The sequence below is a fragment of the Neophocaena asiaeorientalis genome, unplaced genomic scaffold, assembly GCF_003031525.2.
Source record: "Neophocaena asiaeorientalis asiaeorientalis breed wild unplaced genomic scaffold, Neophocaena_asiaeorientalis_V1.1 scaffold364, whole genome shotgun sequence".
Lineage (NCBI taxonomy): Eukaryota > Metazoa > Chordata > Mammalia > Artiodactyla > Phocoenidae > Neophocaena > Neophocaena asiaeorientalis.
Genome location: NW_020172457.1, coordinates 3863313 through 3885878, shown reverse-complemented (window position 1 = coordinate 3885878; position 22566 = coordinate 3863313). Strand labels below are relative to the sequence as shown.

The window sequence follows — 22566 nt, the reverse complement described above, 5'->3', positions numbered from 1 at the left end:
CCCACTCCCTGGCCAGCACCCCTCGAGCCTGACAGCGGCCCTGCCGCTCCGGCATCGCTGCGCTGTGTGCACAACTGCTTCCTCGAGCGCCTGCTGTGCTGGGGCTTTGCGCTGGGCTCTGCCGCCGAGCAGCCTTGTTGATTGTGAAGAATGCAATTATGTCCCATTAATGAACTTCACACGAGTGCTCGTATCAGCTCGCTGTGCAGTGACGAAAGGAAGGGTCAGCCTGGGCTCCTGTGCTTGAACTCGCTCCCATGGGATGTCCTCCTGCAGGCGAGCCCTTCTCCAGAAGGGAACCAGGTGGGAGGCCAGCCCCACCGTGGTCCTGATGCTGGTCCTCAGGAGCTGCAGGGCCCCAGAGAGCTGGATTCTCTGCTGTTGCCCAGTCTGCAGTGTTTTACATTCATGTGCTTCTGTGAGACGCACCCAGTGTGTAGTGGTGGGCACCCCATCTCTGCCTTTAGGATGGCCCCAGTGATTGAGAAGGTGGTCTCCAATGCCCTGGACTCTTAGACAAGAAGAGCCTCATCCCTTCAAACACCTCAAGGATAAAGGTGCAGACGTGAAGGACATTTAGAGCCCAAGGCTCTGATGTATAGATACTTTTCAAGCTCCTGCGTAAAAGTCTTTTCCTCTGTGTTCGTTCATTCACTGACCTCCCCGGGCCCAGCAGAATCAGGACGTTGCTCCCTGAGTCCCCACAGCTGATGGGGCTTGCTGAGGGCCTGTCTGTGTGTCCTCCTTGACCATGATGAGGGCCACAAGGGAAGGATCAAGTCTAATCCATCCCGAGCGTCCAGTGCGCCCACGATGGACACCGTAAATGACCCATGGATGGATGAGTAAGTTAATGAGATGCCCATACTTCACCTCCAGTATTGCTCCCAGGGTGAACCGTCACAAGTTTTATATTTGGAATGGATGGCTTCTTTAGGAGGCGTTTTTAAATATTCAAGATTCCTGGCCTGTTTCGTGTGTGACACAGGTGAGAGATGGCATCTCAGCGAGTGGCATGCCCCGGTCCGATTCCCAGGGGCCCATCTGTGGCTCCGTTCCATTCACTGCTATGTGGAAAACCTGTGGCTGCAGGTGGGGGAGGCTGCGGTTGCCGCGGGGTTAACTCCAACTTAAAGTGAGAGGCAACCACTCTAACGGGAACCGCATGCTGCTGTTGACAGAGAAACAGATTTCTGCTGCTCATGACACACCAGTCTGGTGACGACACTGTTGAGTTCTGCTGGCTAGGATGAGGGTAGCAGTTGGTTGCTACCGCGGAACCAAGAGATTCTTCTCCCTTTCGCTAGATGTGGCCGTAAGCAAAACCCCTAATACTTGGAATGGAGGCAGCAAAGACTGGGAGTCTGCAGTGAGGCCACCAACCACAAGCATTGCAAGGTATGTGGAGGTGGGAATGGGATGGAGGATGGATGAGAGGACAAGCAGAAGGATGGGAGGGATGTGGGGTGGGAGGATGAGTGGGAGAATGGGAGGGGATGGTGGGGGGATGGGTAGATGAAGAACTTCTAGGAGGTAAAGCCTGCTTAGGTATGCTAGAGTGACTTGGGCTGCTCAACCAACAGAGTTAGCGAGGACTCCTGAAGCCGTATGCTTCCCACCCCCCTATAGAGAGGGCCACCAGGATAAACCCTGTTTCTCAGCTGTGAGGACGGCAGGCCCTCCCCCAGATGTGCGCAGGGCACGCTCTACGGCACCGAGGCAGTGTGCCTGGGCCCTGTGTGCGCTGTCTGCACGCTCACAGCAACCGAACATCGAAATCAGAAGTGGGCAAGCCCTGGCCACAAGAAAAGGGCCTTCTACCATCGTTCTTCTGAACTGGAGGCTGCCCATGCCCTCGGCAGGCCAAGGTGGGCGAGCAGGCTGGCTGTGGGTCCTGAGCAAGCTCTGTGCTGCTGGCCTTCATTTCCCAGCAGCAGACAAGCTCAGAGGCCAGCCTCCTCGGGAGGGGAGACTGGAACTGATCCCCTCACCACCGAGGGAAGAAGCACTCTAGGCTTGATCTCCAGACCTAGCTGTTTCCCAACCCCTCTGTCTCTGTACCCTCATCCCAGAAGGGGAGGAGAAATGATTTGGGACCCCAAGCAAGTGAGAGATGACTTTCCTGAGAGTGCCTTTGGTTGTTAAGAAACGGGCGGGATAAGAAGTGGAGACCATCGAGGCACTCCTAAAAATAACCAAATGGACTGGGGTTACTTGTGAGCTATAGCAGCTGTGTGGCACAAATCTCATTTAGCACCAAGTGAAAGGGAGACCATTAGCCCGGCATGTGCGTTATTCTCACCTCTGACTAACCGGGCCATTCTGGGGAAGTATCCTCTACACAGTTGTTTCATAAATGCTCCCAGCCCTTCACATCCCGGCTTTCTCCCTCCCTGCCCGAGGTCCCACTCCCTGCCCGAGGTCCCATTGCAGTGACACTGCACCGGGACAGGGATGACCAGAGCCCAGCTGCTGCCTCTTTCTTCTCTCTCTTTGCTGAAGAGCCAGCTGACCACACAGGAGAGCTTGCTCCTCCTGGCGGCTCTGTTGTCAGAAGAATGAGCCACTGTCGACGCAGGGGGAGGTAAGAGCCTCTTTGGTAACTCAGACATAATCAGATACGAGGACAAAAGAGTGAGCTGTCTCTCTGACAGCCGAGGCTGGAAGCCCACCACATGTACCAGCAGGAAGGGGTGGGGGAGATACCAAAGAACAGAGGGAGGGGGAAAACAAAATGCAATTCTTCCAGCAGAACCGTGTTACTGGGGTGGCCAGGATCCCACCCCACTCTCGGTTATTCCCTCTGTAAAAAGGGAAGGCAATTTTCAACTATAAAGATGGAGACTGTCTCTCTTCCATGGGTGAAACAATATTGTTCATTTTGTCTCAGTCGAGAACAATTTCTGGTCTCTGTCTCTTCAAAAAAGCACCAAATCTGAGTTTCCATCCAGGTTTCCTATCTTTCAGCTACTTAGAAGAGAGAGGGACTCTAACATCAAGACCGCCATGTAGAGGTGTGCAGGTTGTTCACTGCACAAAGGTGCTTGGTTGAGAGGGTGAGCTAGGACTGACGGCTAGCCTGTCACTCAGCAAACCAGGCATCCTGGCATGGGGCCACATCGTCTGGTAGGAAGGGGCACCTGCCTTAATTCACACAGACACCATATGGGTTGGCAAAAGCCCTGTCTAAAAGTATCATAAACTGTAGACAAGAGCTTTGGGAGTCAGCTGAGTCTGGGGATCTGCTTTTCTCTTGGCCACTTGAGTCATCTTGGACGGATTTGACTCAACCATTCTGTATGCATAGTTCTTCACCTTCATGGGCACAAAATGAGCTTATAAAGTCCTCTTATATTCCGGAGCTACTGTGATGAATAAATAAATAGACTTTCAGCTGGTTGTTTGTTTAGCTCAGGCGCTTGGCATATGGAGCTGATACAGCCCAGACAAGCCATGAACGTTCTTTACCGTGAGTTAGCTTTGTACCCAGAGGAACCCAGCTGCACAGCGCACAGGTGGCCCTCCCATCACAGGTGCACGGCTGAGACTGGATTAGGTTAGGGCCACTATGGCTGGGAAGGCACCGTCAGGGCCCGGGCATCAAGAGTTCATCGTGCTGAGAGTCAGGGGACTGGGACTGTGCGAAGCTGTTCGGTGTGACAAGGACGTCCCCACAGGACACTGGAAGAACTGCCAGATGGACAGGGGCAGACGGGGACAGGCCTCCAGCCCGCCTGTGGCAGGATGCTATTTGGTCCCTTGGAGTCTGTTTTTTTTTTTTTCGTTTTTTAGTGGGCATCAGAGCAGGGAACCCTGTTTCCTTCCTGGGCCTAGAAAGAGCTGGGCCCTCCATGCAGGGGAGCAGAGCTCAGTGGCAACTTCTAGCCATGTCCCATTCTTGTTTCAGCTGACAGTACTGGGTCCGTGGGCTGTGGGTGTCACCACTGCAGGCTGGGGCTTCGTGCGGGACCAGTCTGCAAGCCCTGCCCATTGTGGAGGGGAAGGAAGGGGTCCCACATCCACCAAGGAAGTTGCCTGCTGCGGCCCAGGGCCTACCTGGGCTCCCCGGCCCAGCACTCACCTCTCCACCCAGTTCTTGTAGCTAGGGATGTCCTTGGCGTAGAGCAGCTTGTTGGAGGGGGAGTCCTTGCCCAGCCGGTGCTCCGACGTGGAACAGGAGTCCATGAAGGTCTGGGCCACCACCGACAGGCAGGCGTCAGTGATGCTGCTCTTGTGGATGTCAAACACAAACTGGGGGTTCTTGATCATGTTGACCCAAAACCTCAGGGGCAGGCTGTGTGGGGGGAAGAGGCAGATGGTCAGGGGAGCTGGGGGCAGGGGGCTCTGTACACTGACCTAGAGAGCTCCCTGGAGAAAGAGAAAAGGCTGGGAAGCAAGGGTTCTGAGGGGCCTTCTCTATGTCATCAGTTCACTTTCCGGGGACGTGGAGATCAGCAAGGTTGAACAATCTGTTCGGAGACACGGCGTTGATGGGCCCTGGAGGGCTCGACGCCCAGCCTGGACCACAGGACTCACCGTCTGCCCTGAGAACACAAGGCTTTGGGGTCCGAGGCAGCCATGACAGGTACTAGAAAATGGAATTTCTGACTCTCTATTCCACTGTCTGCCCCCTGTGCCACAGATACAAGGCATGTCTGGTTGGCAGACCTTAAATAGCCTGGAACCTGGGCTTTGTATCTTATTCTCTGCCCTCTACTGTATGACTGGAAGAAGCCACGCCCTTCCTGCCTGGTCGTGTGGGCTTATTCCTACGTGGTGAGAGCCCTGGCACTGAACAGTTCAAGTGGAGCTAACTGATTCCCATCCCTAAGCGGGCAGGCTGAACAGACCCCACTCCCGGCCTCTCACCTGCCCCGTTGTGTTCCCTCCTTCCCCTCACTTTCTTCCAGTTAGCACCTGCTGTATACCAGGAGCTATGCTAGCAACTGGGGGTCCAGTGTGAATAAGACCCATCCCCTGTCCTGCAGAAGTCTGCATACCACTGGGCTCGTGGCGATGTCAGATGTGCAATCACGAACTTTGGGTGTTGGACCTGAAGGATGGGTGGGGTCCAGTGTGGGAGCCAGGGAGGTGTGAGCAAGTCTACCCAGAGGGGCGTTATCTGGAAAGTCTTCCCAGAGAGGACGACACTTAATGGTCTCAGTATTAGAGATGCAGATGAAAAGCTGAAGGAAGAGGAGAGGAAGGTACTGCCGAAGGGGAGTGAGCCAAAGACAAAGAGGAGATGAAACCTGCAGCGCCGTCTGCTAACGGAGCCACCTGTCTGTTGCTAGAAAGGGTCCCGAGGCATCAGGCAAAACCTGCCCACCTGCCCCTTTTGACTGGACTCTGCTGGCTCTCAGATTCCGTGGCTTCCATCCAGCCTGTGGAGACGCAGGTCAGGAAATGGGGTGGCACCCAGCAAGGGACCACGCATCTCCCTCCCTCTGCCTCCAACCGTCACCTCCTGCTATGTGCCCTGATGCTTTACTGTTGCTTGGTTGCTGTCCTCAAGGTTGGTAATAATAGTTACAATGTTTGCGTGTGTTTGGCTTGCCTCTTACAACTTAAACTCTTTTGAATTACATGATTTCAATCCAGCAAGAACAAGATCTCTATATTTGTTGTATCTCCCAGCAGCCAGCACGTACATACAACAGAGGCTAAAATACAGTAGGGCCTCATATTCAAGACTGCCAGTCAGTCAACAAGTATTTATTACGTTCCCACAAAGTGTGCCGTGCAGGCAGCACCGAGGTCTAACAATGGTAAGATGCACTTGTTTCATCCTGGGAAATCCAGAAGAGGAAATAAAGGGACGGTACAGAAAGTTCTGACACGCAGGGGAAAGTCAGGGTCACTGCAACTGTCCAGGGGAGACCGTGAGAGCTGGGCTCAGAGCCCCGGATGAAGGACTCCCGGCTGCCCAGCTGATGAAATCTCCGGTCTACATCTTCCCGTTTCCGGAAGTCCCACCTGGAAAGGGACTCTGGGAGCCCATATTTGCTGCATGGTTGTTTCTCCCCAACATTCCCCTTCCTTCAGCCAGTTGTGCTGGCAGGCAAATCGAACAGGGAAGCCACAGCAGCTCCTGCCTGATGAAGTTTTTGCATATTATTAACATTAGCGGTGGCACTAATCTCTGGTTGATTGCAGCCACTCAGGCTAAATGAGTAGGAGGTTTATTTAAAAGAGAAAAGGCAGGGGAATGTGGAGGAAGGTAGTAGGGGAGAGGGTGAGCTAACAACTTTGGCTAGGAATAAAGAAACAATCTCTTTTCAATCAGGGACAATTAACTCTTAAGTCAATATGCAGACTTCATAATTCCTGGACTAACTTCGTCTTGCCCAGGCGGCCACGATCAGGGTCAGGGGAGTGTGTCCTCTGGTGAGAGCTGGTACCGCTGTCTACTGCCTGGGCTTTCCTTCCCTGACAGACACTGGAGCTTGTTACGGTAACACCTGGCACTTGGAAGAGCGGGCAGGAAGGAAGGTTCTGCCCTCCCTCCAAGAACTTTATGGCATCTCATCGTTGGAGGTGCCCTTACCTTACCCCAGCGGGAGGTATGAGCTGAAAACAAATGGTTTCGATACCATTTCAGGAGGATGTACTTGTAAAGGGCTACAAGAACAAGGGGGGGATGTTTTGGAAATACCAGCTCTCCCAGCACCTGGATAAGGTCTGGGCAGGGCACTCCTTGAATTCTGAAGGCTGCAGACATTTAACTGGGGTGGTTAAGTAGGAAGACCTGGTGGCAGAGAGAAGCAGACTGGGTAGATCAGGGGCATGCCCTTGGAACAGCTCTGCGGAGTCATGCTAAAAAGGTGGGCAGAATGCAATGCAATCTTACCTAGAGGCAGGCACTGGGAGGGACAAGACCTGCAGGCGTTTCAGAGGAGAGAACAGCCTTCACCCAGTGTACTGTGCTAGATGGGGAATCCAGAGTCTAAGAGTCTTATTTCAGAGAGATTTGCAAGAGCTCCACGGTGCAAGATCCTCTCTCACCCAGAACTACTGTGGGAGCAAACCCTACTCTCCAGCTCTATGGCCCAAAGCTCTGTACCTGCCTGATTTCCCAACTTTAGTAGCGACGCGCTATGCTTCAGGTGAAAGAGAGGAGAAGCCAGAGCATCCGACGTTAAATAACGTTTCAGTGCCACAGGCTGACTCCTGCCTAAGTCTAGGTTTTGGCTTGGGGCTTGGGGCTGGTTGTCAGGGCACCTGGCTGATCCCTAGTACCATGCCAGCCAGTCCTAGCAGTTGGTGGGGGCTGGGCGGCGGGCTCCTGCTGCTTTGCAAGAATGTTCCAGGGAAGAGCACCCCAGGACAGGGACCGTGTACAACTACTGGGAAGGGATTCTGGAACTGAAGGCGCCAGATATAAGGCAGCTTTATCCCAGGTAGAACTCTCAAGAAGAGACCGTCTTGGCCCTGCATCTTCATCAATATTTATTGAGTCCCAGCTTTCTGCAAGGTTCCATCACAAGAGCTGAATACTGATGTCTGACCTCGCAGTCTCAGACAGAAACACAACTGACACACAAATGAAGGGAAAGGATGGTATATATGCTAAAGGAGAGAGGGGACCATGGTGAGACACCGAGAGGGTCATTTACTTAGAGGATCCCCTTGTCTCAAAGACACAGTAGTTATGGGATGGTCCCTTCCCCAAAGGGAGTTTGGGAAGGGGGTTTGTGGAAAGGGAAGACCACTTCTTGAATAGAATGGAAACTCTCCTCGTTCACCTAGGTCACTCCTAGACGTGCTTCAGGCTCCACTTAAGAGTCGCTGTGAGATGCTGCCCCTCTACAATCCAGCTAGCTGCACACATGCATCCCCTCCTGTCGCATGTGCCTCTCTGTCCGAACAGCTGCCCTCCTGTCTCCTACCCGTGACTGTCAGCCCTCGGAGGGCAGAAGCCTCAGGGTCTAACATAGTGTCAGGCACAGGGGAGGGACCTGGATGTGAGAGCCACCTGGCTGCCACATCTGGCATGTTCATTTTTGCTCATTTAGTTGCTTAAATGGTTACTGACTGATTGATTGATTGATAGGAAAGAAGGATGATTTGACTAGAGGGAAGGGAAGTGAGCACACAAAATAATCGGGGAGGAGGTGAAGGCCCCAGGAGAGCGCCTGCTTAGAGTCCCTGCTGGGGAGGTGGACCCCAGCCCCTCTCCCCCTCTGCAAGGCCTGAAGCCCGCCTGAGCTCATGGACTCCGGGCTGGCCTCTCCTGATTCATCCTCTGCTCGCCCCTCACTCACCAGTTGCTCTTCCATGTGTGGCGGACGTGCGGGTCGTGGATGCCGTGTTTGTCTGCCTGCTCATCCAGAAAGTCAAACATGTACTTGATCGCCAGGGGCAGGGCGGAGCCGCGGTGCGCCGTGCTGAAGATGGTCTCGAAGAGGTCGTCCACAAACTTCTGCAGTGTGCCCTGCGGAGAAGGGCGCAGGTTCAGACACAGCTCGCCTGCCCCGTGAGCTCTGAGGCTTTGTTTTTGTTTTTGGTTTTTTTTTTGCGGTACGCAGGCCTCTCACTGTTGTGGCCTCTCCCGTTGTGGAGCGCAGGCTCCGGACGCGCAGGCTCAGCGGCCACGGCTCACGGGCCTAGCCGCTCCGCGGCATGTGGGATCCTCCCGGACCGGGGCATGAACCCATGTCCCCTGCATCGGCAGGCGGACTCTCAACCACTGCGCCACCAGGGAAGCCCTGAGGCTGGGTTTTGAGATCGACTGGCCTCCCAGATGGCGGGCGGAAGGGAGGACAGCGCACAGCCATGCCTGCTTGGGTGAAATCCTGCAAGTGCATATGTGAAATCTGCACCCTCCCCCTGCCTGCCTGCATCTGTCTCGAGCAGCTTTACATTTCCCCGGCACGTAGAAAATAGATATAACACCGATAACTGGACCTAAGGAAGGCTTCCTCTGCCAACAACTCGGTTTGGTTTAACACCCTTTGATGGTGTTATTTTAGCACTTTTCACAAATGCTAATGAACAACTCACTCGGTCAGAGCAGACAAACACAATCTGCTGGTTCTGTTTAGGCGTTATTCACGCCGGCTAATGCACAGTTACTCATTTGCCTCTGCAGAGAGCAGAGCCGAGGCCAGTCTCGGGAGTGAGGGACTAACTGGGATGGGACTGCCTCACCTCAGAGAAATGCCACAGCTGGCAAATCCCTAGCATCTCTGCTGGTGCCCCCCCTCTCATCCATTCACGCACGCGCTGCTGGTCAGTGCCGGTCTCTTTCCCAGCACAGAGCCTCAGAATCCTCCTCAACCCACTGCTGCAGCCAACCCCACCCATACTGGATCCGTGAACCAGGATTAGAAACGGTGCCTGGAAAGTCACTGATGGAGCCCCAATTCCCATCACGACACCCCAGAGAAGTAGTCATTCTTCCGTTAGGCGTGGCAGAAGACTGAATACACGTGATTAGTGTCTCTCTATTTGAGCGAGGGCAAGAGAAGGGACGGAATTAAAACTTCTGACGGCATGCCAGCATGGGGTTGGCTGCAGCACTGGGTTGAGAAGGATTCTGAGGCTCTGTGCTGGGAAAGAGACCGGCACTGACCAGCAGCGCGTGCGTGAATGGATGAGAGAGGGGGCACCAGCAGAGATGCTAGGGATTTGCCAGCTCTGGCATTTCTGTGAGGTGAGGCAGTCCCATCCCATAACCCACAGGTGCCCCGCAACCTGTCTGAAGTCCCATACCTTAGTGGCCAGCAGTCGTGTCAGATAGATTTCAGACACCATCTTGCTCCCCCGGTCACCCTCCTTCTGGTCCCCGTGCTCGTGGTTCTTCACCAGGTGCCACATCTTGACGCCACTCTCCAGGTCAGGGGTGATCATGGGTGTGCGTGAGCGGAGGCTGTCAGGGCTGCCCGTGTACCGGATCATGTTTTCTGCCAATGCAAGGACCCCGCGCGGGTAAGGCCACCCAGCCTTCCGGCCCATCACTCACGACACACCCCGGCTCCAGCCAAGGCCAACTCCGATCCTTCCTGCATTTGCAGGCGCTGTCACCTTGCCTCGCTTCCATCCATTCCTGAATCTGGGGCGCTCTCCCACCACCTCCGGAAACTCTCTGTGGCTCCTCCACCCACTCGGATTCCCCTCCCTCCTGCACTTGCATCTCCAGCCCTTGTTACTCAATTTGTAAAAATAGAAGCTTGTCCTTTTTTACGCTTTCCTCATGAGAGCTCTCAAGTCTCAGGGTGTGCTCTGTGCAGCCAGCTGGGTACCAATGGAAGAGCAGGGATCCTGTCTCCCCAGACGACGGCTGACCAGCTTAGTGATCGCCCTGTCACTTGTGTACCTTCATCCACCCCTCTCGCCTGGACCAATTCCTCCCACTTAATTGCTGAAACGTGAGGTGTGGTGAGATGAGTGTTAAGAGGCAAGCCCCACTGTGTGCGGGTACCGTTCTATGTTGTCTTCTATAGATTTTCCAGAACCATCCCGTGAAGTTGGTAGTTTTTGCAATCCCCGTTTTTGCTGGTAAGAAGGCACTCCAGGCTTCCAGCCCACGTCCTGTGCCCTTTTCCCCACCCCGAGGAGCAGAGACCTGGGTCTGTACCTTCCCTCCAGTGCTTCATAGTGTGTGACCTTTACACGTCATCTAGCCTCTGTGCATCTGAGTTATAATTTGCTAATCTGCATAAGAGGGGGAAATAATAATTATTTAATTCACTGATTATTATGAACCTGACGTTTGATAAAGAGTTATCACGAGTGTGAAAGCATCTTAGAGACTGTAGGATGCTCAGGAAGGTTAGACTTTCTTCTTGTTTTTGAGGATGAAGGTCCTGCGCCTGCATCAGAGCCCCTGCCCGGAACCAGAAGCCTCCTTTCCAGGCCAGAGTTCCTCTCTGGTGGCCAGCCTGCCTGACTCCCCCCACCCACTCCCCACCCCCGTGCCCCATCCCGGGCGTCTGCTGCCTTCCAGCAGTGCTGCCAGCAATGACAACAGCTGCTCAGGGCATCCTCTCCTCCCCAGAATGGTTCAGTGAACTCACCGTATTTACTTGCCGAGGTCCTGGAGACGGTGGAGTTGTTCACTGCATTGTAGGCTGTCACCTGCTTGGACACTAAAGCCACCACAGAACCATCCGGCACCTACCGGGAAAAGGCAGGTGAGGGCCTGGGCACAGAAACTCTGCCACCCCAGGAAGTCAGGACAAGCCAGGATGAACGTGGTCCTCAGGGGCAATCAGTGCCTCACCGAGAACCAGGGGACCAAGGAGGCTGTCAGCTTTCCTTTGACGCAGCATGACAGATCTGAATACAGAATCGTAGTCTATGTTGGGGTTCATTCTTGGAGCAACTCTGGCAAGAGCTTCTCACCAGCACCCTCTGTCTTGATGCTTCCCTGGGGGAGCACCCAGCCTTAAACTCCGGGTACCACAGGGTCTGTGCCTGTGCCCTGTGGGAAGCATGCACCTACCAACCTATCTCCAAGGAGGTCAGGGTTTCCTGGCTGGGGGCCACGTTTTCCCTGGGTCACTAAGGGCACAGGCAGTGCTGGTGAAGAAGTGGATTTAGGGCTTGGTAAGAGCCTCAGGGCAGCCCTGCTATTCAAGGACTGAGACTCCCAGGGACCTGGCTGCCCAGTTTGCTAGCCCCTCTCCACTCCACGGTCACCTCACCTGGTAATGTGCCACGGTGTTCAGTCTCTTCCAGTCGTTCTCAATCTTGGTGGTGATGTCTTCATCCTGCAGGATCATCCTCGCCCCGCTTCCTTGTCGCCACTCTGTAGGGAGAGCAGTCGCATCTCAGAGAGGTCCTCAGGGCCTCCCACGGGATCCTGAGGACCCCTGTGCAGGCACGTACATGGCACCTTCTCAGGGGTGCATCCGCGGACATACAGGGGCTAGTAGACACTCCCAGAGGAGGGGTGCAGAAGCTCTCAGCATGGGTGGGCGGGGGTGCCCCTGAATTCCAGTTCTGGTTCTCATCCAACAAACTACGTGACAGAAGTAGGAATAACGTCACCCCCGTGGCCCACCTGTTCCCAGCAGTGGCTGTAAGGCCAACTGGCCCGAGGCAGGGGAACACAATCAGATTCACAGGTTGCATCAGACCGAAGTTCTCCGGACCACCCAGTTCCAGAAACTGCCCTGGAGACATTCCGGACCACCCAGTTCCAGGAACTGACCTGGGGACTTTGAACCCGGCGCAGCCTTCCCGCCTTTCGAGGGGCGGGACCAACGGTCCCCCAGGATAACCGAAAAGACCACCAAATAAGGAATACCCCGCACCCTCCCAGATTCACCACACCCCTTTCCCTTCTTCCCCTATAAAATCTTGCCCAACCCTCGCCCGGGTGCGACTTCTCTGGCCCCTTTCTCTCGGACCAGTGAACCTCGCCCCGGAGCGCTCCCTAATAAAGCTCACTTGAAGCTTTCCTCTGTTTCGCGGTGCCGTTTGTTAAGATCCGACCTTACAGTGGCCACGTCTGCAAGAAGTCTTTGCTTATTAGCTGAATGAAAAAGGCAGGTGAAGGCACTTAAGAAAGTACTAAGCAAATGCAAGGCGGTGTCATCACCCTCACGTACTCTTTGCTTGATTGTAAGGTCTTGGAGCTAATGAGACCAAGGCTGCAAATTCGGTCACTGTGCACCCTGTTCCTGTTCTAGGGGTGCATCCCGTACCCGAAAGCTGGCAGGTGGGCCACCCTTGGCTGGGAGAGTGAGTAAAAGTGTATAGAGGGACCAGCAAAACCTGTTCTCATGCCCAAGAACAGCCTCATCCCCACAAAGCTGATGGGGATAACAGCCTCTTGGTGATGGATCCAACACCTAATTATCTGATGCCATAGGTATATGCTTACATCCCATGTTCTCCTCATAGGCCCAGACACCTATAACACACAGGCCTGTTGACAGATCCCACATGGGAAAACAGGAGACTGTTTCTCATCTACCAAATCCTCATCGCCACACGTGGTACAAATCACATGGAGATGGAGGCACGCACATTCTAGTCCTGAACTGTTTGCACATGGAGACCCAGGTGCATGCCAGACACAGGCCAGCTCTCGTGCACGGGCACGTACACATCTACACCTGCACACACGTTCACACGCACACACCAGAAAGGAAAAATGGCCTTTTCAATTCAAATACAACATGTGTTCCTGCCAGGAAGCCAGGAATCTGGTTTCCAGACAGCCACTACCCCATTCAACGCCTCACAGATGCTGAAATTCTGAAACAGGCAAGAGCACCGGGTTTTGCAGCATGTGGTTGGGGGCTGGAGTGAGTTACCCGCAGTCCTTGTCTAACCCCTGCCTTGGATTTTTCCTACAGCTCGCAGACACACATATTGTCCTCTCTCCCTCTGTTCCCCTCCTGTCAAGGCTGAGCTGGGGGTCCAGGACTGATTCCTTCCTGCCTTGTGCACTTGGCATGACCAGTGCTACAGATGAAAATCAGACCCAGGAAGGGAGCTGCCTGCCCTTAGGGGGAACAGAGATGCTCCTAATATCCAAGTCCCTGCCTCCGGCTCCTGGGCTTGTCTGCTGCCTGTTTAGAGCTTCTTGTAGCGTCAGGCTGTCCCAGGAATGAAAACACGAGGATGCCACGCGTGTTCGCCGGAGCGGAAGAGCCTTGAGAGGTCTCTGGGGATTGTCCATCATGTAGTGCTGTTGATGGCACAGCTGGAATGATCATGGAGGTGAGGGCCTCGAGGCAGGTAAGGTGGTAGAGGAAGGGGAGGTGCCTCACGAGGGCAAGTGGTCAGCAGCGTTCTGTTTGTTGTTGTCATGTTGTTTTTGTTTTAAATTTTATGCAGGTAGGTGTGGGTGCATGTTTTCTGAGTGGTTAGGGGAAAATAAGCAGAATGTCTCCCAGCTGGTGAGAGAGCGAAGTATGTGGTACAGAGGGACTCTGGTGAAGACCAGCCGGGGCCAAGGATGTGGCAGTGGCATGTTTTGTCCCAGTCGCACAGTGGGTCCTGAAAGATAAAGCCTCGTGGGTCTCCCCGCTTCCCTGGTGAATAGTGCCAGGGCCAGTAAGTCAGAGGCTGCATGGGTGAGGGTACAGGAGGCAGGCAGTGTCCTGCATTCCCCACCTGGGGGCCAGAGGAGGAGCTGGGGCCGAGCTCTGGACACAAAGTCTACTGGCCGGACGCAAGGGAAGAGGAGTCTCCTTCACTGCAGAGGCCGTGGGGGCTTTCTGGTTTATCAGCTGCACTGGCACCCTTGCTGATGGCATTGTAGCACCTCTCAGGGCGATCTGAACAAGCCACACAGCCTGGGGGACTGAGCGGTGACAGCTGGTGACTAATTCGGGAGCGAGAGACAGGACTTCCTTGTTCCACAACTGGCCTGAAGTTGTGCAGTGCGCAGCCTGTGCAGCCCTACTCAGCAGCCCTGACTCTGAATCATGTCCAGTAATTATGTAAGCAGATGAGGGTCGGTCTGCCATCTCTGTCCCCAGCCGAAAACACCAGGACCGAGTGTGGCCATGCTCCCCCCAGGGCAGTCAAGGAATGATGGCTTGTCCGTAGGAGTACAAAAATGATGCTGCCAGATGCCTACCAGCAGGGCTAGCCCAGCACCTGGGACACAGTAAGTACCTGATGAGTATTTATTACATGAATAATACATCAGTGAAAGAGTGAATAGACGAAAGAAGGGAAAGAGTAAGTGAGCGAGTAACGGTGGCTTATTTTCCAAGCAGTGAAAGGCTTTTCTACCTGTGTGTTGCTGCTCCATGGTGGGCAGACCGTGAGCTACGGTGAGAGGTGAAATGTGAGCTGCGCTGTCAGAACCTGGGACAAAGGAAGAGCTGAACTCCAGAACCTAACTGGGCATGTCCACGGCCCGAAGCGAAAGCTCTCTGAAGTGATTATCACTCATTCTTCTGATTTTACGACTGGGAAATTAAAGAAACAGGTTGGGAAGACAGACCTGGAGGTCATCGCAACTCGGAGCTCTGTAGCGCGGTGCCAACGACGCGCGTGAGCCACCCAGTGTCGGGAGCGTGGAGGAAGGGACGTGCTGGCCAGACCGGGACCTGGGCTGTGGCCACACTGGGATGCTGGCGGGTAGCTGCCTCCCCTCAAATGCATACTCTGAGCTCCCTGGGGAGCACGGCGCCGCACCAGCTCTGACCCTTGTGGCGTGTGCATATGCAGGTGGGTGCACGGGCACACACGTGTGCGAACACACACACACACACACAAGTATAGCATCTCACCCCAGGCTGAGGACACTTAAGGCCTGCCCGCCCCGCCCCCAGTCCAGTCCACCTCTCCTCAGACCCATCAAAGGAAGCTTTAGGAGGGACTGACCTGGAGGGATGAGGGGGGAAGGAGGCGCCCACCAGGCTGCTTAGAACTGGCCGAGTCAACCCCGCTGATCCACAAGGAACCAATTTCAGAGACAGCTGTCTGCCCTCCCACCCCGGGCCACCATTCCTCCCCATGGGGCGCTGAACAGAGTCTCACCAGCCTGCACAGGGTCCGCTTGACCTCCCAAACCAGGGTCCCGAGCAGAAGGCTGGAGGAAGAGACACGACTCTACCGCCGCACACCTGTCTGCAGGTGAGCCCCAAGGAGACAGACAGCCCAGACACCCTCGGCAACCTGCCGCTCCCAAGTGCGGGAGCGGCATCAGAAAAGAGCTGGGACAGAGCCAGTGTCACTGCAAACAGTCGGGAAACTGACTCAGGAATGGGAGGGGGGACCACCTAAATATGGTTTATTTTAAAAAGGTATAGGGCTTCCCTGGTGGCGCAGTGGTTGAGAATCTGCCTGCCAATGCAGGGGACACGGGTTCGAGCCCTGGTCTGGGAGGATCCCACATGCTGCGGAGCAACTAGGCCCGTGAGCCACAATTACTAAGCCTGTGCGTCTGGAGCTTGTGCTCCGCAACAAGAGAGGCCGCGATAGTGAGAGGCCCGCGCACCGCGATGAAGAGTGGCCCCCGCTTGCCACAACTAGAGAAAGCCCTTGCACAGAAACGAAGACCCAACACAGAAAAAATAAATAAATTAATAAACTTCTAAAAAAATAAAAATTAAAAAAAGTATAATTTTATGGTGAGAGCAAGTTCTAAAATACAAAATGATCGAAGTAGGAAACGTGGTGCTTAAAAGAAGAAATTCCTAAATTGAACGGTGCTGTCTGCTTTCAAAGCCTTGGGTCGTTGTAAACTGTGAAGAGCTGTGCACTGGCTAGTTGTCGCTATTCAGGGAAGTCCGGAGAGCTAAAGGGAAAAGCAGACTGTGCTCTGCTACTCGATTTAAGAGAGGTAAGCTAGACTTAGTGGATGTTCTTGAATATGGAATAATGCGGAGGAGGCTCTGGTGGCGCTCCAGGGTGGTGTGCCACGCCCGTGCTGTGTCAAAGAAGAGTTCAAGAGGCAGGGGGTGGGCGGTAGGAAGGAAGAAAGGTGACCTAGGTAGGAAAGGTGACCCAGGTATTCATATGCAAGGCATCTAGGGAAAACTGCTGGCTCTGACCTCCCTCTCCTCGGAAGCTCTGCCCGCAGCCCCGTGCCCTGCTCCAGGCTCCAAGCACAAAGGACAGACACACTCACAATCCAATTTGTTACACTTCCATCTTCCTGGGAGAGAGGGAGGTGAAATAAAAAAGAAAAAAAAATCCCATTATCTTTATCTGTCCTTCCCATCAGGTGCAGTGGAAAATGCAAACTGGGGCGACAGCTGCTGTGAACTCTTTGTATTTCACTCAGAAGATAGTGTATCTTTTTATCGCATACAGGAATTACTTATTTGAAAAAATATACCCTTTCAGACAGAAGGGGTGGCGTAGTTCTGGGGCTATTGATGGGGTATTTGCTTTAAACCAGAGGAATCTTGGGAGGTCACGGCCTGTGGAGGAGCCTGCGTGGAAAGGGAATGGATGTTCTCTCCACCTCCCTGCTGTGTGACCAGGGCCCAGGCTCTGTGCCTCTCTGAGCTGCAGTCTTCTGTGCAGTAGAACAGAATGGCATCAGTTATTTCCTCTGGGGAGTGAAGGGAGGAAACAAAGAGTCCCTTGGCTCAGAAAGACAAGTGTCCAGCCTCCTGCTACTGTGCGAAGCAATGAGGAACTCCTAGTCACGTTGGTCCCTCTGTGCCTGGCACAGAGCTTGCCCCAGGGCAGGCTCTTATCATGATATGTCGGTCGAAGAGTTTGGTGGTGTAAGGGGGTACCTATACCCGATACCTGTGCGTGGAAAGGGGCATCAGCTTACCCGATACCTGTGGGTGGAAAGGGGCATCAGCTTGGTGAGGACAGCCTCACATATAGCAGAGCAGGGAGCCCCTGGCACTGGGCTTTGAAAACTCCCAAGGCCCACCTGCCCCAGTGCAGTCCCTAACTCCTGCCTGGGATATCTTTCCTTCCCTAGATTCCAACAGACTGAAAGAAAGGCAAGTTCTGTGTCCTTCACTTTGGCTCTTACAATGGTTAGTTTTATGTGTGAACTTGTCTGGGCCACAGTGCCCAGATAGGTGGTCAAAAATTATTCTGGATGTTTCCATGAGGGTATTTTTGGATGACATTAATATTTAAATGGATGGGCTTTGAGTAAAGCGAATTGCCCTCCATAATGTAGGTGGACCTCATCAAATTAGGTGAAGGCCTGGGTGGAACAAAAGATTGACCTCCCCTGAGCAAGAGGGAATTCTGCAGCAGCTGCCTTTGGACTTGAACTGCAACGTGGCTCTTCCCTGGGTCTCCAGCCTGCTGGCCTACCCTGTAGATTTTGGACATGCCAGCCTCCACGCTAGACACTGAATGTTTGTGTCCCCCCAAAATTCACATGTTGAATCCTAACCCCCAATGTGATGGCATTTGAAGGTGGGCACCTTTGGAAGGTGATCAGGTCATGAGGGTGGAGCCCTCATGAATGGGATTAGTGCCCTTATAAAAAGGACCCCAGAGAGCTCCCTTGCCCTCTTTCTGCCATGTATGGTCCCAGCAAGAGGACGGCCATCTATGAACCAGAAAGTGGGCTCTCGCCAGACACTGAGTCTGCCGACACCTTGATCTTGGACTTCTTAGCTTCCAGAGCTGTGAGAAATAAATTTCTGTTGTTTATAAGCCAGCCAGTCTATGGTATTCTGTTACGGCAGCCCAAACAGGCTCTTCCTAGTCTATTATTAATTAAGTCCTCCATAATTGCATGAGCCAATTCCTTCAAATAAATCTTTCTCTATGTAAACATATCCTATTGGTTCTGTTTCTCTGGAGAACCCTGGCTAATACAGTTCCCCATCTTGGCTCTTTAATGCCTGGAAAAGCAGGTGAAGGGGTAGAGGGGGTGGCGTGGGAGAGCTTCAGTCAGAGGAGCAATGAATAGAAGTGTCGGGAATGAGGGGCTAGGCCAGGCACCACTGATGATGAAAGGCAGGGGGAGGGGTTGGGGCTGGATTTACTTGGGGCAATTACAGAGGCAGCTAAAAATGCCTTTGCTTCTTTCTGAGCTGGCCTGGGACAGATGTCCTCGCCTTTCCAGGGGCTGGGCATCAGGAGGGGGAAGGCAGTCTTTGCCCAATGCCCTCAGCTACAGGAGGAGGAGGCTTGGGGGGGGAAGTGAGGTGGAGGGGGGATGCTTGGCTGTCTTGCCTCTGTCAACGCATGTGGCTCAGAGTCTTCTCCGTGCCTATGTGCTATGTGTCCCTTTGGCATAGATTAATTTTTGATTATAATCACACCTTATATTTGTAAACTGCTTTCAAAGTACTTTCACCTACATGATGGGAAAAACTCGCCTTGCCTCTCTCTCTCCTTGGGGGCCATGCAACTGAGTCAAATCAAACCCTGAGGAAGAAGCATTTGGGTCTCGGAGGAGGCCCCATTTTCTTTGTTATCTGGCTTTGGTAGAAAGAAGACCAGAGTTGTGGGAGCAGCTCCAGACCCTGGACTTAATAGAAAAGAAAGAAATTCCTCTGAAGAGCACCCATCATGGGAGGCCTTTGTGAGAAGTTCAGTATGACTCCCGTTCCCCAGAAGGATGGGGCCCTGAGACTCAAACTGCCTCCTTTCTTTGGCTTCTCCCCTTTACCCTCCCTGCTGTGAGGCCTTGTGCCTCCGGGGTGGCCCCTCCATCCTCCCCAGCAGCTCCTATGATGGGGAAAGGTAGGTCCTTTGTCCTCTTGGGACCTGGCGAGCACTGTGTCACTGGAGGCCCAGCCCCTGGCCTGAGCAGCCTCTAGCTTGAGAGAGTAGCAGCTCTCAGGCGGGTCCTGGTTGCTGCTCAGCCCTCAGGCTTCCTTCACTCATGGTGGACAGCAGGAAGTGGATGGCAGGAAGTGGACAACAGGAGGTGGGTGGCAGAAAGTGGATGGCAGGAAGTGGACAGCAGGAGGTGGGTGGCAGGAAGTGGACAGCAGGAGGTGGACGGCAGGAGGTAGATGGCAGGAAGTGGACAGCAGGAGGTGGGTGGCAGGAAGTGGACAGCAGGAGGTGGACGGCAGGAGGTAGATGGCAGGAAGTGGACAGCAGGAGGTGGGTGGCAGGAAGTGGACAGCAGGAAGTGGACATCAGCAGGAAGTGGATGGCAGGAAGTGGGTGGCAGGAAGTGGCCGTGGCTGCTCTGGATGCTGCTGCCTTCACTCCAGATGCATCACATCCTTTCATTAATGATGCTTTGCTGGGCTAGAACCCAGCAAATGTTCTGAAGTTAAAAAGCAGCCCCTTCCCCTCCCAAGCTCTGGGTGTGTGGCTTCCAGGTGGGGAGGGCTGGTCTTGAGCAGCATCCACCAGCCATGACGTGGTCTCTCTCCCCCATGGGAGGTCAGCCCATTCCCAAGCACCAGAAGCGTACAATTCTACATGCACCCGCACCCGTGAGCTCTCTAAACACCTTCGGCATAAAGATACAGGTTCTTATAACCGCTCCTCCTCTTGGCCCCGCTAGGCCAGGGCTCTCCTCCCACCCACCCATTTTGCAGATAATGACTTTGAAAACCCGAGGGTGGACCCTGCCATGGCTCCCACAGATGAACAAGAGGCATGGTGAGTGCTACCTGGTTACCCTAGTGAATTCAACTCTCCCTGGGAGACCCATTATGGAGTAGCCCACTTAATTGTTTGGGGGTGGGAAACACAGGGGTCTTCCTTCCCAGGAACTGTTTTCTCTTGCACTGGTTCTGTAAGCGAGCCCTTGGCTCCTCAGTCTGTGGGACATTCATGGCAGCTGAATCATCCGCATACAGACACAAATGCCCACTCCAACTCTAGGGACCAGTGCCCAGGACACACGTGGACACACTCGCCCAACACCGCCCCCCCACCCCCTGCCGCCCCGCACTGCAGACTCTCACAGATGCTTCCTCTTGGTCCTAGAAACAACATACACAGAGACACCTCCAAAGTGAACGGGAGCACATGCTCAGCCAGTCTCTCTCCCTGGGGCCATGGAGCTCCAGGCACAGGGCCAAACACATCCCGCCAACAGCCAGCCAGGAGGAGATGGGGGAAGGGAAGCAGTAAGCATTGAGGTGAGTGAGCAGAAATTCCTGATCCTGAGTCTTTAGGCATCAGAATTTGGGGGCAGGTGGGGCGAGGCACTGGGAGGGGATCAAATTCCCTGTGGAGTTTAGAAAATAGCACAGACGCCCATCTGTCTTGGATGGCTTAGCTGAAGCCAGCTTAGAGAGGCCAGATGGATGGATTAGGGGCCTCTGGAGGTCCTCCCACCTCTATGTTTCCACCAATCTCCAGACCCACCCACATACACACATAAACACCTTTTCCTCCAGGCCCAGGACCAACAAACAGACACGTACCGTTTCCTTACCACTGTTATCTCCATAATCAGTAACAAGAGCAGCCGATACTGAGTACGTACTATGGGCCAGACAGTGCATTAGAGGCTTTTTCATGCACCATCTCCTTTCATTCTTACAGTGAGGCAGGCACTATTATTCATCTCCATTTTATAGGCAAGGAAACTAAGGCACAGAAAGGTTAAGTAACTAGACCAAGGTCACACAGCTAGGACTTGGTGGAACCAGGACTCAAACCCAGGCATGTTTGATGCTGATCCACGATGCCAAACTGCCTCTCTTCAGCCCCGGCCTCTTTGGAGCTTGGGGCTCCCCACTAGGCTTTCCCCAGGACGATATCTTATTAAACACTCAGGCAAGCCATAACTGGATCCAAGGACAGCTGGCCCTAAGTGGCATGCCCTTGTTTATATAGGCTATGCGATCTATTCGTGGAACATTCAAATAAAATGTCATCCTACTCCCCAGTAGGCTGTCATATCTCATTTTTCTCTATCCTTTCTCTCCATCGTCCACCACTGACCCAGATCCCTCTTGCCTTCGGTAGTCAGCAGAAATTAGAGGCACAGAACAGAGGCGAAGGGAAGGGCCTGGGGGCACGACGCAGGTAGTGGCAAGACCTTGGGCCACACAGATTCAGACTAAATCCTCTTCACTGCCGATGTGACACCTCCACTCCCACCCCTCGGCTACTCAAAAGATCCCAGAGGCAGGCAGATCACCAGCAGACTGTGGTCCCCCTCTGCTTACTGCTCACTAAGTGGCCATGAAGGTGCACCTCCTGGGCTCCTGGGGGCCGTGCACGCCTGCTCCCTGCACCCTGGCTCCACTGGTCGGTAAGAGGGGCTTCCAAGCAGTCACAGCACAGCCCCCTGGGGGGGCGGCCCTACTCACCCAGGTCCATGTCTGCAGCCTTGGGCCGGTGGGAGCAGGGCACATTCTTGAAGATGGCGTCCAGAATCTTCTCCTTGACCTGAGTAATGGTGTCGCAGTTGAGGATCTTCACTGGGACCTCAGGGCTGTTGACATTGTCTGGGTTGACACAACTCAGGACCTGCGGGCGGTGGGGAGAGGCGGTGAGTGGGGAGGGCAGCATGGAGAGCCCTGGGAATGCCAGCCGCATCCCGGAGTCCTATCCTGACTGGCTCCGCCTCGGCAGGTTGGACTGGACAGGGGCGGGGCGACCCCAGCCAAGCCCTCTACCCTTCCTGTCCCCACAAGCAGCAGGAAAGTGGTACAGCTTCAGCATCACTGCAGGAGTAGGAGCTGCATATTTCACTCTTCACGAGAGACTCCATTAAAATCCTGATTTATCAAAGGGAACAATGTCCAAGCAGGAGGGGGCAATGACGGGCAACGTGTCAGAGAATGGACACTACTGCATGTCCCCCTGCCACCCCTCTCTCTGTCTCTCTCTCACACACACACACACACACACACACACACACACACTCACTAGGCAGCATCTCAGCAGCACACCCAGACCCTCGCCCACCTCTGAAACCCCAGCCCCCATCCCTGTGTGTTGGTCTGTCTTTCTCATTACTCTGTCCCATACACACACCCACACTAATGGGAATCTGGCTCCTTTCTCCAAAGATTTCATGTGCTTCGATTTTTGTGAGGGTTCTGGGATGATCAGAGGTTGGAGAATCTGTAAGAAGCTTAGCGTGTTCTTTAAAAATAAAAAGGTGCCCTTTAGGGCTTTCCTGTTGGCGCAGTGGTTGAGAGTCCGCCTGCCGATGCAGGGGACACGGGTTCGTGCCCCGGTCCGGGAAGATCCCACATGCCGGGAGCGGCTGGGCCCGTGAGCCATGGC

At 54.1% G+C, this 22566-nt stretch overlaps 1 protein-coding gene and 2 long non-coding RNA genes across 8 annotated transcripts in view; 2 read left to right on the top strand and 1 right to left on the bottom strand.

Annotated features, from left to right (window-relative positions):
* Nucleotides 1-5573, top strand: LOC112394959 (uncharacterized). 2 transcript variants are annotated; one of them, XR_003002269.1, is made up of 5 exons: nucleotides 1-845; nucleotides 1308-1398; nucleotides 2503-2584; nucleotides 4429-4585; nucleotides 5295-5573. It is a non-coding gene; the product is annotated as an uncharacterized LOC112394959 (long non-coding RNA). The 2 variants fall into 2 exon arrangements; XR_003002268.1 differs by having other exon boundaries at nucleotides 4911-5573.
* The window catches only part of PLXNA4 (plexin A4), a 366609-nt gene that overhangs the window by 5297 nt on the left and 338746 nt on the right, over nucleotides 1-22566 (bottom strand). For all 5 annotated transcript variants that reach the window (XM_024737970.1, XM_024737968.1, XM_024737969.1 and 2 more), the window contains 6 exons: nucleotides 21642-21801; nucleotides 11649-11752; nucleotides 11019-11118; nucleotides 9715-9905; nucleotides 8265-8434; nucleotides 4082-4294 (listed from right to left, as the gene is read on the bottom strand). In XM_024737970.1, coding sequence (XP_024593738.1) covers nucleotides 4082-4294; nucleotides 8265-8434; nucleotides 9715-9905; nucleotides 11019-11118; nucleotides 11649-11752; nucleotides 21642-21801 — 938 coding nt within the window. The remainder of the gene's footprint in view (nucleotides 1-4081; nucleotides 4295-8264; nucleotides 8435-9714; nucleotides 9906-11018; nucleotides 11119-11648; nucleotides 11753-21641; nucleotides 21802-22566) is intronic.
* Nucleotides 15397-18057, top strand: LOC112394961 (uncharacterized). The gene is made up of 2 exons (XR_003002270.1): nucleotides 15397-15549; nucleotides 16643-18057. It is a non-coding gene; the product is annotated as an uncharacterized LOC112394961 (long non-coding RNA).